An 18,011-nucleotide genomic window follows, 5' to 3' on the forward strand; every position below is an offset into this window, starting at 1 on the left:
CTGTCTCTCCTGATCCGTCCTGTCACTGCTCGCCCTATTTCTGATGTCTCTCCTCGCTAGCACTATTTATCTTGCAGTGTCTTATTTCGTCGTCTGTTTCTACTGTCTCTCCTCGTTTGTACTGTCTCTTATACTGTGTTCTCTCCCCCGTCCGCACTCTCTCTCATTGCCTTTGTGCTATTCCAATTCTATAATTTTTCACATTTGATACAATAATCTCTCTCTCTCTCTCTCTCTCTCTCTCTCTCTCTCTCTCTCTCTCTCTCTCTCTCTCTCTCTCTGTCAACAGACGTTTTCCTTTTTATCTTATAATCTCCCTGATTGCTATCTCTCTCTCTCTCTCTCTCTCTCTCTCTCTCTCTCTCTCTCTCTCTCTCTCTCTCTCTCATCTCTCTACCGTATTTCCCCAGTGGTTCTATCTCTTAGCTGATGGTCTCAGCCCCCTAAGTATCTCTCTGCATATCACCGTTATCTCTTTATGATCGTGTCATGTCTCCTCAACCGTGAAGCTCCTGTCCTTAACCTTGCTTATCTATCTTATCCGATGTCATATCTTGAACGTATCATGTGTCTATTCTTGTTCTCTCTATTTATATCTCTCACTGACTCTTTTTTTTCAATCTCTCTTTCCCCAGTGCCTCCGGAGCGCGTGGAGATCATCTCTCACCTGTCTCCCGTCCAGCCCGGTGACCGAAATGATGTGGTCTGTCGGGCAGTAGGAGGTGAGTAAGTGTATTCAACACAGTAGGTGAGTAAAGTGATGGGTATTTGGTGAGTATTGAAGTAATGGGTGTTTGGTGAGTATTACTATAGGTGGGTGATGATGGGTAGTTGATAGGTGTAGATGGGGTGTTTGGTGAGTATTCATAGGTGGGTGATAATGGGTAGTAGATGGGTGTAGATGGGTATTTGGTGAGTATTACTATAGGTGGGTGATGATGGGTGGTAGATGTGTGTAGATGGAGGTCTTCGGTGAGTATTCATAGGTGGGTGATAATGGGTAGTTGATAGGTGTAGATGGGTATTTGGTGAGTATTACTATAGGTGGGTGATGATGGGTGGTAGATGTGTGTAGATGGAGGTCTTCGGTGAGTATTCATAGGTGGGTGATAATGGGTAGTTGATAGGTGTAGATGGGTATTTGGTGAGTATTACTATAGGTGGGTGATGATGGGTGGTAGATGTGTGTAGATGAAGGTCTTCGGTGAGTATTACTGTAGGTGGGTGATGATGGGTGGTAGATGGGGTCTTCGGAGAGTATTTATCGGTGGGTGATGATGGGTGGTAGATGGGTGTAGATGTAGATATCTGAGTCTGTAATGGCAGTTAAATCAGGGTAGATGTGGATAGATGAGTTTTAAGTGGATGAGTTCAGGAATAGACTTATGACTGATGGGTGTGCCAAAGTGGATGACTGCGGGTGTGCGAATCATAGCGATATTGGATAGGGAGTTAATGAAAAAGTGTCTTATAGCGAGATACTGTATCTACAGGTAGATGGGTAGATCCGTCTACGGAGAGATTATGCAGTGGAATAGTTGGATTTCGCCTATTCTTAAGTTAATGAACAAATGATTTATTTAGTCAAATTTATATTGCGTGACGTCTCGTACTTAACGATCAACATGTGAAGACAATCACCTTTTAGTGGAATAAGCAAGTGACAGTAGCCAATCATTGTCTTGTTCAGGTATGTATAGAAACCAGAAAAGTTTTCCTGACCTTCAGATATAATAAGTTGAAAGTAGTTTGGTCTAAAGGTGGCTCGAAACATTAACCGAATCCTTGCGTAAGTTGAAAGTTGTTTTAAAGGTGGTTCGAAACATCATCTCAATCTTGCGTCAGTTGAAAGTAATTTTGGTGTGAAGGTGGTTCGAAACATTGACCGAATCGTGCGTAAGTTGAAAGTGGTTCTTGAAGGTGGTTCGAAACATCATCTGAATCACAGAGATGTCACTGCTATTTAGAATGATTCAAAACATTGTTCGAAGCATCGTTTGAAACTCACAGATGCTTCATTTGGACCAAGAATATCATTAAAGAGAGAGAGAGAGAGAGGGAGGGGGGGTTAAAGTGTCCGTGTCCATTAAGTCGTCAATCTCACGCCAGTCCAAGTAGAATGTCGGCTTTGTCGCACCCAGTTAGGCGCACAAAGCCTCGTTGCCAGTTTGTTTACCTTGGCATTTAGGGGAAGGTATTATTAGGCAGGAACAATGAAACGAGCGATTCCTCAGCCTTCTGCTACCTTCTCTCTCTCTCTCTCTCTCTCTCTCTCTCTCTCTCTCTCTCTCTCTCTCTCTCTCTCTCTCTCTCCTCTCTCTCTGTCATTCATTTTTGCCTCCCGAGCTCCCTTTCTCTCTTTTCTCCCCCCCCCACCCAGTTCTCTCCTTCTTGTTGTTGTTCTCATTTCTTCTTCTTCTTTCATCTTTCCTCCTCTTCCTCTTCATCCTCCTCCAGCCACACTTGCCTCAAAACCCCTTCCTGACTCTCCCTCCTCCTCCCTCCTGTATTATCCACGTCAGCCTCCTCCCTGACCTCCTACACCGTTCCTCTTCATGTCTTCTCTCCGCCTTCGTATCCACCTCCGTGTTCACTTCCCTGTCTTCTTTCCAACGCCTGCATCAATCTGTTTCACGTCGCCTCCGTCTCTCCTGCAGTCCTCACCCCCCTCCTTTGTGTTCACTTTTGACGATCGCTCCTTCTGCGTTCTCTACAGGAAGACTTCGTTCTCATCCTTTTCGTGACCGCATTGCCTCTCGAGTCCAATCTTTCCTCTCCCTTCTACCTTACTACCCTTCTCGCTGTTCTGTGTCCTACCCCAACTCCCATCTTTTTCTCCATACCCTCCCATGTCCCTTCATCCCCCCCTTCCTCCTCTTCCATCCCTGTCCATGCCGTCTCCATCTCCTGTCCTCGTGAGCTTTCTGGCTCCTCCGCATCCATCTATTTCTCCGTCTGTGTGCGTCCCCCCCCCCCCCCAGCGCTACTCTTTTATATTTACTCTCTCTCTCTCTCTCTCTCTCTCTCTCTCTCTCTCTCTCTCTCTCTCTCTCTCTCTCTCTCTCTCTCTCTCCCTCCCTCCCCCTTTCCTGGTCCTCCTTACCCATCCTTTCCTTCATGCATTCACCAGTCCCTTCCTTCAGTCTCTCCTTCCCCAACCCCATACCCATCCCCTCTCCATCTCCTCCCCTCCCTCCTCCTCCTCGTCCTCCCCCATCCCCCAACACACACCCACACCTGCTTGACCCAGCTGTAAAAAAGAAAAAAAAAAAAAAGGAAAAGAAAATATAATCTGTTTTTTAAAAACCTTGAGAGATGTCACTCGGGCCAAGACGCATAACAACGAGCGACGGTGAAAAGAAGGCAGGCAGGAGGACGAGGGGAGGAAAGGGGAGTGGAGTGGGAAGGGGAGAGGGGGAGGAGGGGAGGAAAGGGGAGTGGAGAGGGAAGGGGAGAAGGGATGGGATGGCATCATACGTCGTCTTGGAGAGAATAACCTTAAGTGATGTGTCAAGCAGAAGACGTAGATCGATGGCTGTAGTCGCGTTCGCGTACGCCAACCCGACAGCCATTGTATCCGGATCCTTTTTAAACAGGAGACAAAGGGGTGGAGTGGGGGGCCCTCAGGGATAATGAGAATATGCGATGGTTATTAGTTCCCTCAGCCTTCTTCCCACGCCCCCGTGGGGAGGAGGCGCGGGGGGAGGAGGCGCGGGGGGCACGCACGCACGCGTCATGGTCTGTCGTGTGTGTGTGTGTTTGTGTGTGTGTGTGTCAGGGTCAGTTAATGAGCCACTTAGAACCTATGGCTGCTCCAGTATTTGCTGATCCTCGTACCATCATTCGCTCTCTTGTGTCGTCTTTAGGCACAGCTCGTGCGCGCGCACGTTTTTTTCTTCACTCCCTTCATCGTGACGTCCTTCATATAACGAATACGATGACTGTGCCAGCGATGGAAACTCGCTCAAAGTCATCGGCCGAGGAGAGTCCCCACCCGGACATTCATATAAATAAAAAGCAAAAGTCGTATGGCAAAATGATGACCTCTTTGTATATACACACACAAACGTGACGGTGTATGGGCCTCCCGCCGGCGTGCCACAGTCGGTACGACAATTCTCACCTGCTGTACGACGATTATAGATGAGTAAACAAAGAAAAAAAAAAAAAGGAAAACAAATTAACAACAAGCGTTTACCCGAGGGCGGTCTTGACCATAAGTAGGAGAGAGAGAGAGAGAGAGAGAGAGAGAGAGAGAGAGAGAGAGAGAGAGAGAGAGACTATTTTGTTCCTTTCGTTGTATTGTACAGATGTGAGGTTCACAGGGGTAAGTGGTTCGTCCCCCACCCACCCACTCCGGTTCTGAACGATGCTGAACCAACCAAGCCTCATGGGGGAAAGGAGTGTGTGTGTGTGTGTATCGCCTCGTAAAAGTGAATGTCATTATACGATGGACATTTTTCATATATGTAGCGATGAAAAGATCAGAGGAACGCGTTTTCCTTTTTTTTTTGTGTGTGTGTGTGTGGGTGTGTATACTTTCTTTGTATATTCCGATATAGTCGAAATAGTTATATATATATATATATATATATATATATATATATATATATATATATATATATATATATATATATATATATATAATCACTTTCTCTTTTATATCTTTTTTATGGAAGGGAATATAACATTAAAGGTGGAAGCTATATTTCCAGGAGGGAGCGTGTTGTACACTCTATCATGGATGTTTCCCTCCCTTCGCACGCACAGATCCTTGTAAACTGTATATGTAAACTCCTCCACAGTTCCCATGTGTCTTGACCATCCACACAGCCTTACTCCCTGACGCCCCTTCTCTTCCAGACACTGAAATCGTTGCCTTGCAAGGTCATTGGCATGCACACACGTATGTTCACACCTTCAGACACACTACCCCAGACCCGTGGCACCACAGGTTCATCACCTCTGCCTCCACGTCATGGGTCTTTAGAAGCTTCAGTGGCCAGCCAGCCAGGGTGTAGTTGGACTCGGGAGTGTTTCCCAAAGGCCATGTCCTCGTCTGGGGTAGTGGGGTTTGTGGGGAGGTTCACACATGGCCCGCTCTGACGGGACACCCACCTCAGACAGCCTACAACTTCTGTCATTCCACTCTAGCTTCCCCTGGGGTTGTCCATACCCGGGGACATAACTAGCACTGACAGGCTTAACGAGACGACCCTAGGGTGTACGAGGGAAAGGGTTAGGGTTGTCCCCTGGGTCCTCACTGACACGCCTTAACGAGCTTACCAAGCAGCGGCTGCGACGACGACCGTCATGTGCTTAAACTATTTGGGCTCGTTGAGTTTGGGCCCGTACTCAACGACCACCCTCTCGTTTCCACAGGTTCTCCGCCGGCGAGCGTGGTGTGGGTCCAAGGCGGGCGGATGGTAGACCCGAACAGCACGGTGGAGGAGGACGGCACCTTCAACAGCCTCGAGGTGCCGGCGTCGAGGAAGGACCTGGTCCTCCCCTTCGTCTGCCGAGCCTCCAACAACGAAGTGACCGACCCTGTCACCGCTACGTACACGAGGAACGTCACCTGTACGTGTTCCGTGAGTCTACGTACACACACACACACACACACACACACACACCAAATGATACTATTCGTATCCCCTTATGTTACATAGGTCACGTAGGCTTTTAAAACAAAATGATATATAAAAATCTTAATGATGTTTACGGCCATTAAGATCATGATGGTGTTCAAGACAACGTTTCCTCTGGTTTCCTCCAAGGACGGTCAAACGTTCTCTGAGTCCTGGATGTGGAAACTTTTTTTTTTTTTTGTGTGTGTGTAAAATTCTTTTCCTCCCCCCCCCCCCCCTTAAGTGACAGGTTGTGTGTGTCAAACCACCGTCACACTGATTTTACTGTTATTATTATTATTATTATTATTATTATTATTATTATTATTATTATTATTATACATGATCGACGAAGAAAGACCCATCCACTCATATACACACACATATACATCCATGACCATACATGTACATACACATGCATATACCTATTACCATATATATATATCCATACGCGTACACCGCCATATACATATATACATATGCACATATTCATACCCGTTTGCCTTCATCCATTCCCGGCGACACCCTGCCCCACAGGAAACGGCATAGCCGCACCCTTCGTCAGAGATGTAGCGCCAGGAAAACAGACAAAAAAATGCCACATGTATATATCACAGTGACCCAGTAGCACCCTGTGTTAGGATAGCCTGTGAGAGTTTAATCAAACACATCTCAGAGGTACGATGGATTGTGAAGACCGCTCCGTGGGATTCGTAGGTCAAAACATATTCATGAACTCTCTGTATTCACACTCAAATGCAAGGAAATGTCCAAAACACCTGCACTTCTCCTTCACTTGTTTAGTTCATGTTTTGGGGGGGCCATTCGTCGATATGTATATCTGCATTTTCTATGCACAGTTACCTCTCCTGGTAATGTGGGTGGGTGAAGCAGTTGTGAATAGTATCATATCCAGAGAATACATTCTAACCAGCGCTCGCCTCTCACCCTCCTGAATGTTTTCGGGCCACGATACTCCAAACTCACCCTCATCATTCCACCCCTTTCTTGGCTTCCTCCTCCTATATTCCTTTCTCCAATTCACACACACACACACACACACACACACACACACACACACACACACACACACACACACAGATATATATCCTCTCGTTACATATTCTTTCCGTATGCTGATCCATTTCAACGCTCCCTGGTCGGCCCTTTCACTCGTAACCTAACCAGGCCTTGACCTGATCTCTCGTGGCCTCTAGCGCGGCGAACGATTGTAACGAAGGTCACGCCACAAATTCTTATTCAGGTGGGGCAGGTGGTGTAGCAGCGGGGGAAGCAGGCAGGCCAAGAACACTGGCATTGAAAAGGCGAGGAAAACACATCGGTTAATAGTGTAGCTTGTGTACTGTTTCTTGTGGGGTGTTTACACTGCACCGACATCAGCGGTGTAGGTCCTTCTGACACATCCACACACACCCACACACACACCACACCCACACACACACACACCACACACACACACACCACACACACACACACCACACACACACACACCACACACACACACACACACACACACACACACACCACACACACACACCACACACACACACACACACACACACACACACACACACACACACACACACACACACACACACCACACACACACCACACACACACACCACACCCACACACACACACACACACCAAAGACACACACACACACACACACCACACACACACATACCACACACACACACACACACCACAAACACACACACACACCACACACACAAACATCAAAGACACACATACACACACACCAAAGACACACACACACACACCACACACACAGACACACACACACACACACACACACATACCACACACACACCACACACACAAACATCAAAGACACACATACACACACACACCAAAGACACACACACACACACACCACACACACATACCACATACACACACACCACACACACACACACACCACACACACACACACCACACACACAAACACACACACAAACACACACACACACACACCACACACACACCACACACACAAACATCAAAGACACACATACACACACACCAAAGACACACACACACACACCACACACACACATACCACAAACACACATACCACAAACACACATACCACAAACACACATACCACACACACACATACCACACACACACACACCACACACACACATACCACACACACACACACACACACACACACACACACACACACACACACACACCACACACACACACACCACACACACACACACACCACACACACACACACCACACACACAAAACACACACACACACACACCACACACACACCACACACACAAACATCAAAGACACACATACACACACACCAAAGACACACACACACACACACACACACACCACACACACACATACCACAAACACATATACCACACACACACACACACACACACACACACACACACACACACACACACACACACACACACACACCACACACACCACTCACACCAAAGACACACAGACCACACATACACACAAACACACACCACATAAACACATACACACACACACCACACACACACACCACAAACACACCACACACACACACACACACCAAAGACACACACACCACACACACACACACACACCAAAGACACACACACACACACACACACACACACACACACACACACACACACACACACACACACACACACACCAAAGACACACACACCACACACACACACACACACACACACACACACACACACACACACACACACACACACACACACACACACACACGAAGAGTATTTCAAGAATGCCAGCAGAGCGATCTTGTAGAGCGACAGTTGGGTGACATTACTGCAAATAACTGGACGGATTCCCGACGTAAAAGATTCCAATATTTCTTTTCTTGCCTCTCGAACCGAGACGGGGGGGAAGTGAAGGAAAGCAAGAGCTAAAAACAGCGTAATTGGAAGACAGTGATGATTCCTATGCCAGTTTTATCGTACGAGAAGCAGTGCTGTACCAAGGGAAGTGACTGTCAGACTTGCAGTACACAGGGATAGACGGTTGGTGGCAAGATTGCCATGGTTTTGTAAGACTTCCCAAACGTGTGTGTGGTAATGGAGTTAATGTTGCTTTCTAGCAGCTACACTTCAGTAAGAATTTTGTGTCCCGCTACAAGGGGAGGGAGTCCATCCTTACCCTGCTGTTGAGCGTAGGGCAGCCTTAAAGATGCAGAGGCCTCTTGGTCTGGGGTCCTTTGTTGTCTTTTCCTAGCGCTACCTCGCACACATGAGGGGGGAGGGGGATGTTATTCCATGTGTGGCGGGGTGGCGATGGGAATAAATAAAGGCATACTATGAATTATGTGCATGTGTATATATGTATATGTCTGTGTGTGTATATATATGTGTACATTAAGATGTATAGGTATGTATATTTGCGTGTGGACGTGTATGTATATACATGTGTATGGGGGTGGGTTGGGCCATTTCTTTCGTCTGTTTCCTTGCGCTACCTCGCAGACGCGGGAGACAGCGACAAAGCAAAATAAATAATATAAATATATATATGTTAGTGATAACATTTGCCTTCAGGGAAAATAATAAGAAGTGTTTAGATAAGAGACAGAACAATAGGTTATAGATACGTGATATGTTTGTTATGATTAAGTTATCAGCAGATATTCCTCCACCTCTCCTCACCTCTCGATTGTCATCTTTTCTTCGTGAGTCTCTAATAAACCCTCTTTCTCTCTCCTTCTAATAAACCCTCTTTCTCTCTCCTCCTCCCCCAAACACTCCTGACCAGGCGGCCCCGTCAGCGTGGACATCGTGGCTTCAGAGGACCCGCTGGTGGAGGGTCGGGAGGCGGAGGTGACGTGCACGGCCATAGGGAGCAATCCACCGGCCCTCATCACCTGGTACGAGGAAGGCCGGAACGTGGAGGACGACTTCATCAACGTGAGTGGTGGAGGTGGTGGCAGGACGACCACCACCTCGTCTACTACGAGAGGTTCCTCTCTTCTTCCTCCAGAGGTCTTCCATGATGTCTAGGGGCCTCGCAAATATTTGTCTTTTCCTATTCTTTTTTATCAAGTTCGACGTCAGAGTTCGTGGTTTACACGTATTCTGTGACACCACTGGAGGATCCTTGTTCGTGTGAAAGAAGAGATAACGAAAGACCCCAACTGGACGAGGCTAGGTGCTGAGGGAGGGCTGACATAATACCCTAAACTCCTATTCTCTGTAGACGCCGAGTGGCTAGCAAAGCAAAAGGCAAGAGGCACACACACACACACTCACTCTCTCTCTCTACTGCCTAAGTCACTCCTCTCTATTCGAGGCTAGGTGCTGAGGGAGGGGAGGGCTGACAAAATACCCTAAACTCCTATTCTCTGTAGACGCCGAGTGGCTAGCAAAGCAAATGGCAAGAGACACACACACACACACACTCTTTCTCTCTCTACCACCTATCATAAGTCACTCCACTCTATTCCAACTCATCAAGACCCACCCCACCTTACATCGTCGCGAGAACACCCGGGCGGGCTATCGCATCACGACTTTGCTGACGGGAGATTGCAAACCACTCTCACCGTGCCATTAATAACACCTAGGGTTGTCGCCGGTGGGGGAAGCAATAACAAGACACGACCAGACGATTTACGACTCCATTAACCACAGTTATGGCTCGTATTTCTCTATAGGTGTTTCAGGGTTAAGAGGCTAGCAGATCGTCCTCACCCCAGTTGAGGATGTCTCGACGTGGTTCAGAAGTATAGGGTGATGAGGGAGCGGGGAGAACAGAGTGCGCATGATTGACCTGTCTGTTCGTTACCTCAGGGGGAGTTTTGGTTCGTGAGATGACAGGTGTTTGGTTCTGATGGTGGACTCTGGGTGGGTAAGTCTCGCAACAATTTTTGTCTTGTAATTACAAGTGAAATAATTTGTTCTTTCTTAAAGCCGTCTACGTTTCATTTACTAGAGGGTTGTAAAGCCTTTTTTTTTTCTTAAATTTTGGTGATTTTTAGGCTGATAAATGCGTAAGCATTTTTTTTCTGAAGTTTGTCATATGAGTGGGCTGGTGATTTGATATTTTGAGAAGTTTTTGAAATGCAAAAAATGATGAGATGGGTGACACTGATTCTGAGGCTTTGAAAGACTCCTCTCATATATATATATATATATATATATATATATATATATATATATATATATATATATATATATATATCCCTGGGGAAAGGGGAGAAAGAATACTTCCCACGTATTCCCTGCGTGTCGTAGAAGGCGACTAAAAGGGGAGGGAGTGGGTGGCTGGAAATCCTCCCCTCTCTTTTTTTTTTTTAATTTTCCAAAAGAAGGAACAGAGAAGGGGGCCAGGTGAGGATATTCCCTTAAAGGCCCAGTCCTTTGTTCTTAACGCTACCTCGCTGAGGCGGGAAATGGCAAATAGTATGAAAGGAAAAAATATATATATATATAATATTCCTCACCTCCTGGTCATCGCCTCATTAGCAGGAAGCCACGAACAAGCATCCACCACTTTCTTCAACTTCGGATGAGTCGTTGCTTACCAGGAAGGGAACGGACGGATGCCTTAATGTCTAGTGAGGAAGAGAGTATTGGTATATCCGTAGATCTTTTTGCTGTGTCAGCGGACCGAGCTTTCGCGAAGACCCATGAAGTTAATTTTGCGTTACGTCAGGATTTTTTTGTAATCTTAATTAGTTCTATATTAGGTAAAGAATGATAGGATTCCCTGAACTATATATTATGTGCAATTTTTAGTAATTTTCGAAGGTTTCTAGATTCATTTATATGGAAATGCGGACATTCTGTTATGATGAAATGTGTGTTGCTATGTGTGTTTTGTGTGTGTGTGTGTGTGTGTGTGTGTGTGTGTGTGTGTGTGTGTGTGTGTGTGTGTGTGTGTGTGTGTGTCTGAGAAGTGTGTACATTTTATCATAATAACTATATGTGTGTCTTGGTAAGTCCTTAGACATTCCATTCTGGTAGTGAAATGTTCATCGACAAGACCCTAGACTTTCCTATGTGTGAGGTAATTAACCTTGAGAGTTGCATGCCTTGTTTCACAATCTTTGGATTTGTACTTCACGGTAGCCTTTCAGGGAACACGCACCTAGTACACCATTTAATACGGTGTCGTCCATGTCCTTCTGACATGACCTTAAGACTCAACACCACGTCATAAACACTCACTCACATAACATGATTCGATCCTCAAAGCACGTCCGTCTACTTTATATCATCCCATGTTGTAGAATCACATGATATACAGAAACTCGAACGCAGTTTTCTTCTACAGTAATAAAACAACAGACTTTTGAGACATACTGATTTTCTAACACATGTTGATATCCACTTGATATCCACTTCTAACAGTATGTGTTGTTATTTCATCCTCATAACACTGATTCGTTCCCCCCCCAACACCCATTATAAAGTCTCTCCCAGCCACATTGCATCACACCACCTCTACACACACACACACACACACACACACACACACACACACACACACACACACACACACACACACACACACACACACACCCACCTCCTCCCAGACGACATTCACTCGACGCCCTACCCCACATCCGTCGCGCCAAACCCCCGTAAACCCATTCTTCCCGTCCCTTCCCTCAAATCTCTCACTTAATACCTTTCTCTCATCCAGAACAACACGGTCGCTCATTTGCCCTCCCGTCTTGCAGGTGACCCGTCAAGATAACGAGACAGTGAGCGTTTTATCGCTGTTGCCAGCACGGCACCACCACGGCCAGCAGCTCCTGTGCCGAGCTGAGAACCCGAGTCTTCCCCTAGCCACGCTGGAGGATATTCTCACCCTCAACGTTGCCTGTGAGTCTACCAACCCTCCCTCCCTCCCAAGTGCTCGAAGGGAGTGGAGGGATAGAAGGATATTATTGGTTCTGTAGGACAAGGGGAGAGGGTGTTATATGAAATGGGCGTAAGAAGCCTATTTTTTTTTTTTTTTTTTCTTAAGAAATGTGAGGAATAAGGGATGGAACTTCCAGTCCTATTGGGCCTGGAGCAGAGGACTTGAGACAGAAGAGGGCGAGGAAGGAGATTCAGAAGGGCGTAACACAAGGGAGAGGAAGGAGATTCAGAAGGACGTAATACAAGGGAGAGGAAGGAGATTCAGAAGGACGTAACACAAGGGAGAGGAAAGAGTTCTATATGACAGAGGGTCAACGGGACTCCTTTGTAAGAGTTCTGGAAGGAAGTCAACGCTGGTAAAAGATTTTGGCGAGACTGACTCTATCCATGTGGTTAAGTACAAGATACTCCTGCAGAATTTGGTTTTAAGGTCCTCCACAGGCTTCTGGGTAGGACAGATAGCACCAGGATGTTTTGAATAGGACTTGTGTGTGTGCGTGTTCGGATATGTTGAAGGAGTTCTTGATCATGCAGTTAGAACAAGTGGAGGGACGTGGAGACGAAATTCCACAGGATGTGGAGAGTAAGTCATCAAGGAATATATGGCTGTGATAATTACAGGATCTTATGGGACACGAGGAGGAAGGGAGGCGGTAGAGGGAAAGGAGGTAGGGGAAAGCCCTTTGATATGCGAGTAAGTGGAAGGGAGAGGAGCAATATATTCTTTACGGTTCCTAAAGCACGAGGCTAAGAGCATAGTATACCTTTATGTTGTCAGTATATATATATATATATATATATATATATATATATATATATATATATATATATATATTTTTTTTTTTTTTTTTTTTTTTTTATACTTTGTCGCTGTCTCCCGCGTTTGCGAGGTAGCGCAAGGAAACAGACGAAAGAAATGGCCCCCCCCCCCATACACATGTACATACACACGTCCACACACGCAAATATACATACCTACACAGCTTTCCATGGTTTACCCCAGACGCTTCACATGCCTTGCTTCAATCCACTGACAGCACGTCAACCCCTGTATACCACATGACTCCAATTCACTCTATTTCTTGCCCTCCTTTCACCCTCCTGCATGTTCAGGCCTCGATCACACAAAATCTTTTTCACTCCATCTTTCCACCTCCAATTTGGTCTCCCTCTTCTCCTCGTTCCCTCCACCTCCGACACATATATCCTCTTGGTCAATCTCTCCTCACTCATTCTCTCCATGTGCCCAAACCATTTCAAAACACCCTCTTCTGCTCTCTCAACCACGCTCTTTTTATTTCCACACATCTCTCTTACCCTTACGTTACTTACTCGCTCAAACCACCTCACACCACACATTGTCCTCAAACATCTCATTTCCAGCACATCCATCCTCCTGCGCATATCTCTATCCATAGCCCACGCCTCGCAACCATACAGCATTGTTGGTACCACTATTCCCTCAAACATACCCATTTTTGCTTTCCGAGATAATGTTCTCGACTTCCACACATTTTTCAAGGCTCCCAAAATTTTCGCCCCCTCCCCCACCCTATGATCCACTTCCGCTTCCATGGTTCCATCCGCTGACAGATCCACTCCCAGATATCTAAAACACTTCACTTCCTCCAGTTTTTCTCCATTCAAACTCACCTCCCAATTGACTTGACCCTCACCCCTACTGTACCTAATAACCTTGCTCTTATTCACATTTACTCTCAACTTTCTTCTTCCACACACTTTACCAAACTCAGTCACCAGCTTCTGCAGTTTCTCACATGAATCAGCCACCAGCGCTGTATCATCAGCGAACAACAATTGACTCACTTCCCAAGCTCTCTCATCCCCAACAGACTTCATACTTGCCCCTCTTTCCAGGACTCTTGCATTTACCTCCTTTACAACCCCATCCATAAACAAATTAAACAACCATGGAGACATCACACACCCCTGCCGCAAACCTACATTCACTGAGAACCAATCACTTTCCTCTCTTCCTACACGTACACATGCCTTACATCCTCGATAAAAACTTTTCACTGCTTCTAACAACTTGTCTCCCACACCATATATTCTTAATACCTTCCACAGAGCATCTCTATCAACTCTATCATATGCCTTCTCCAGATCCATAAATGCTACATACAAATCCCTTTGCTTTTCTAAGTATTTCTCACATACATTCTTCAAAGCAAACACCTGATCCACACATCCTCTACCACTTCTGAAACCGCACTGCTCTTCCCCAATCTGATGCTCTGTACATGCCTTCACCCTCTCAATCAATACCCTCCCATATAATTTACCAGGAATACTCAACAAACTTATACCTCTGTAATTTGAGCACTCACTCTTATCCCCTTTGCCTTTGTACAATGGCACTATGCACGCATTCCGCCAATCCTCAGGCACCTCACCATGAGTCATACATACATTAAATAACCTTACCAACCAGTCAACAATACAGTCACCCCCTTTCTTAATAAATTCCACTGCAATACCATCCAAACCTGCTGCCTTGCCGGCTTTCATCTTCCGCAAAGCTTTTACTACCTCTTCTCTGTTTACCAAATCATTTTCCCTAACCCTCTCACTTTGCACACCACCTCGACCAAAACACCCTATATCTGCCACTCTGTCATCAGACACATTCAACAAACCTTCAAAATACTCATTCCATCTCCTTCTCACATCACCGCTACTTGTTATCACCTCCCCATTTACGCCCTTCACTGAAGTTCCCATTTGCTCCCTTGTCTTACGCACCCTATTTACCTCCTTCCAGAACATCTTTTTATTCTCCCTAAAATTTACTGATAGTCTCTCACCCCAACTCTCATTTGCCCTTTTTTTCACCTCTTGCACCTTTCTCTTGACCTCCTGTCTCTTTCTTTTATACTTCTCCCACTCAATTGCATTTTTTCCCTGCAAAAATCGTCCAAATGCCTCTCTCTTCTCTTTCACTAATACTCTTACTTCTTCATCCCACCACACACTACCCTTTCTAAACAGCCCACCTCCCACTCTTCTCATGCCACAAGCATCTTTTGCGCAATCCATCACTGATTCCCTAAATACATCCCATTCCTCCCCGACTCCCCTTACTTCCATTGTTCTCACCTTTTTCCATTCTGTACACAGTCTCTCCTGGTACTTCCCCACACAGGTCTCCTTCCCAAGCTCACTTACTCTCACCACCTTCTTCACCCCAACATTCACTCCTCTTTTCTGAAAACCCATACTAATCTTCACCTTAGCCTCCACAAGATAATGATCAGACATCCCTCCAGTTGCACCTCTCAGCACATTAACATCCAAAAGTCTCTCTTTCGCACGCCTGTCAATTAACACGTAATCCAATAACGCTCTCTGGCCATCTCTCCTACTTACATAAGTATACTTATGTATATCTCGCTTTTTTAAACCAGGTATTCCCAATCATCAGTCCTTTTTCAGCACATAAATCTACAAGCTCTTCACCATTTCCATTTACAACACTGAACACCCCATGCATACCAATTATTCCCTCAACTGCCACATTACTCACCTTTGCATTCAAATCACCCATCACTATAACCCGGTCTCGTGCATCAAAACCGCTAACACACTCATTTAGCTGCTCCCAAAACACTTGCCTCTCATGATCTTTCTTCTCATGCCCAGGTGCATATGCACCAATAATCACCCACCTCTCTCCATCAACTTTCAATTTTACCCATATTAATCGAGAATTTACTTTCTTACATTCTATCACATACTCCCACAACTCCTGTTTCAGGAGTATTGCTACTCCTTCCCTTGCTCTTGTCCTCTCACTAACCCCTGACTTCACTCCCCAGACATTTCCAAACCACTCTTCCCCTTTACCCTTGAGCTTCGTTTCACTCAGAGCCAAAACATCCAGGTTCCTTTCCTCAAACATACTACCTATCTCTCCTTTTTTCACATCTTGGTTACATCCACACACATTTAGGCACCCCACTCTGAGCCTTCGAGGAGGATGATCACTCCCCGCGTGACTCCTTCTTCTGTTTCCCATTTTAGAAAGTTAATACAAGGAGGGGAGGATTTCCGGCCCCCCGCTCCCGTCCCCTCTAGTCGCTTTCTACGACACGCGAGGAATACGTGGGAAGTATTCTTTCACCCCTATCCCCAGGGGATATATATATATATATATATATATATATTTTTTTTTTTTTTTTTTATACTTTGTCGCTGTCTCCCGCGTTTGCGAGGTAGCGCAAGGAAACAGACGAAAGAAATGGCCCAACCCCCCCCCCCCATACACATGTACATACACACGTCCACACACGCAAATATACATCCTACACAGCTTTCCATGGTTTACCCCAGACGCTTCACATGCCTTGATTTACTCCACTGACAGCACGTCAACCCCTGTATACCACATCGCTCCAATTCACTCTATTCCTTGCCCTCCTTACACCCTCCTGCATGTTCAGGCCCCGATCACACAAAATCTTTTTCACTCCATCTTTCCACCTCCAATTTGGTCTCCCTCTTCTCCTCGTTCCCCCCACCTCCGACACATATATCCTCTTGGTCAATCTTTCCTCACTCATTCTCTCCATGTGCCCAAACCATTTCAAAACACCCTCTTCTGCTCTCTCAACCACGCTCTTTTTATTTCCACACATCTCTCTTACCCTTACGTTACTTACTCGATCAAACCACCTCACACCACACATTGTCCTCAAACATCTCATTTCCAGCACATCCATCCTCCTGCGCACAACTCTATCCATAGCCCACGCCTCGCAACCATACAACATTGTTGGAACCACTATTCCTTCAAACATACCCATTTTTGCTTTCCGAGATAATGTTCTCGACTTCCACACATTTTTCAAGGCTCCCAAAATTTTCGCCCCCTCCCCCACCCTATGATCCACTTCCGCTTCCATGGTTCCATCCGCTGACAGATCCACTCCCAGATATCTAAAACACTTCACTTCCTCCAGTTTTTCTCCATTCAAACTCACCTCCCAATTGACTTGACCCTCAACCCTACTGTACCTAATAACCTTGCTCTTATTCACATTTACTCTTAACTTTCTTCTTCCACACACTTTACCCAACTCAGTCACCAGCTTCTGCAGTTTCTATATATATATATATATTACTACTGGTTATGCTTTATATATCTTTTATTACTAGGAAAAAGAAAAATACATCGGGACTCTAACACCAAAATCTTTTTGCTACTCCGGAGAAGTATTTATAATGATTCTTTATACATGATCCCCGTTTCCCGCGTCAGGGAGGTAGCTCCAAGAAACAGACGAAGAAAAGACCCATCCACTCGTATACATACACGCTTATACACGTACATATATATATATATATATATATCAACATATACACCCATACATACTATAGTCTGGCCTCTTCCCAGAAGAACTCGAGGGGAACCATCTCGCATATC

General features: G+C 45.7%; 1 protein-coding gene and 1 long non-coding RNA gene across 6 annotated transcripts in view; one reads left to right on the forward strand and one right to left on the reverse strand.

Annotated features, from left to right (window-relative positions):
- The window catches only part of LOC139754558 (nephrin-like), a 531,853-nt gene that overhangs the window by 453,808 nt on the left and 60,034 nt on the right, over window positions 1-18,011 (forward strand). For all 5 annotated transcript variants that reach the window (XM_071671913.1, XM_071671914.1, XM_071671915.1 and 2 more), the window contains 4 exons: window positions 636-722; window positions 5,383-5,580; window positions 9,453-9,604; window positions 12,382-12,526. In XM_071671913.1, coding sequence (XP_071528014.1) covers window positions 636-722; window positions 5,383-5,580; window positions 9,453-9,604; window positions 12,382-12,526 — 582 coding nt within the window. The remainder of the gene's footprint in view (window positions 1-635; window positions 723-5,382; window positions 5,581-9,452; window positions 9,605-12,381; window positions 12,527-18,011) is intronic.
- LOC139754560 (uncharacterized) overlaps window positions 1-18,011 on the reverse strand; it is a 625,282-nt gene that overhangs the window by 30,192 nt on the left and 577,079 nt on the right. The gene's annotated exons all lie outside the window — the stretch shown is intronic.

This window comes from Panulirus ornatus, chromosome 17 (assembly GCF_036320965.1).
Source record: "Panulirus ornatus isolate Po-2019 chromosome 17, ASM3632096v1, whole genome shotgun sequence".
NCBI lineage: Eukaryota > Metazoa > Arthropoda > Malacostraca > Decapoda > Palinuridae > Panulirus > Panulirus ornatus.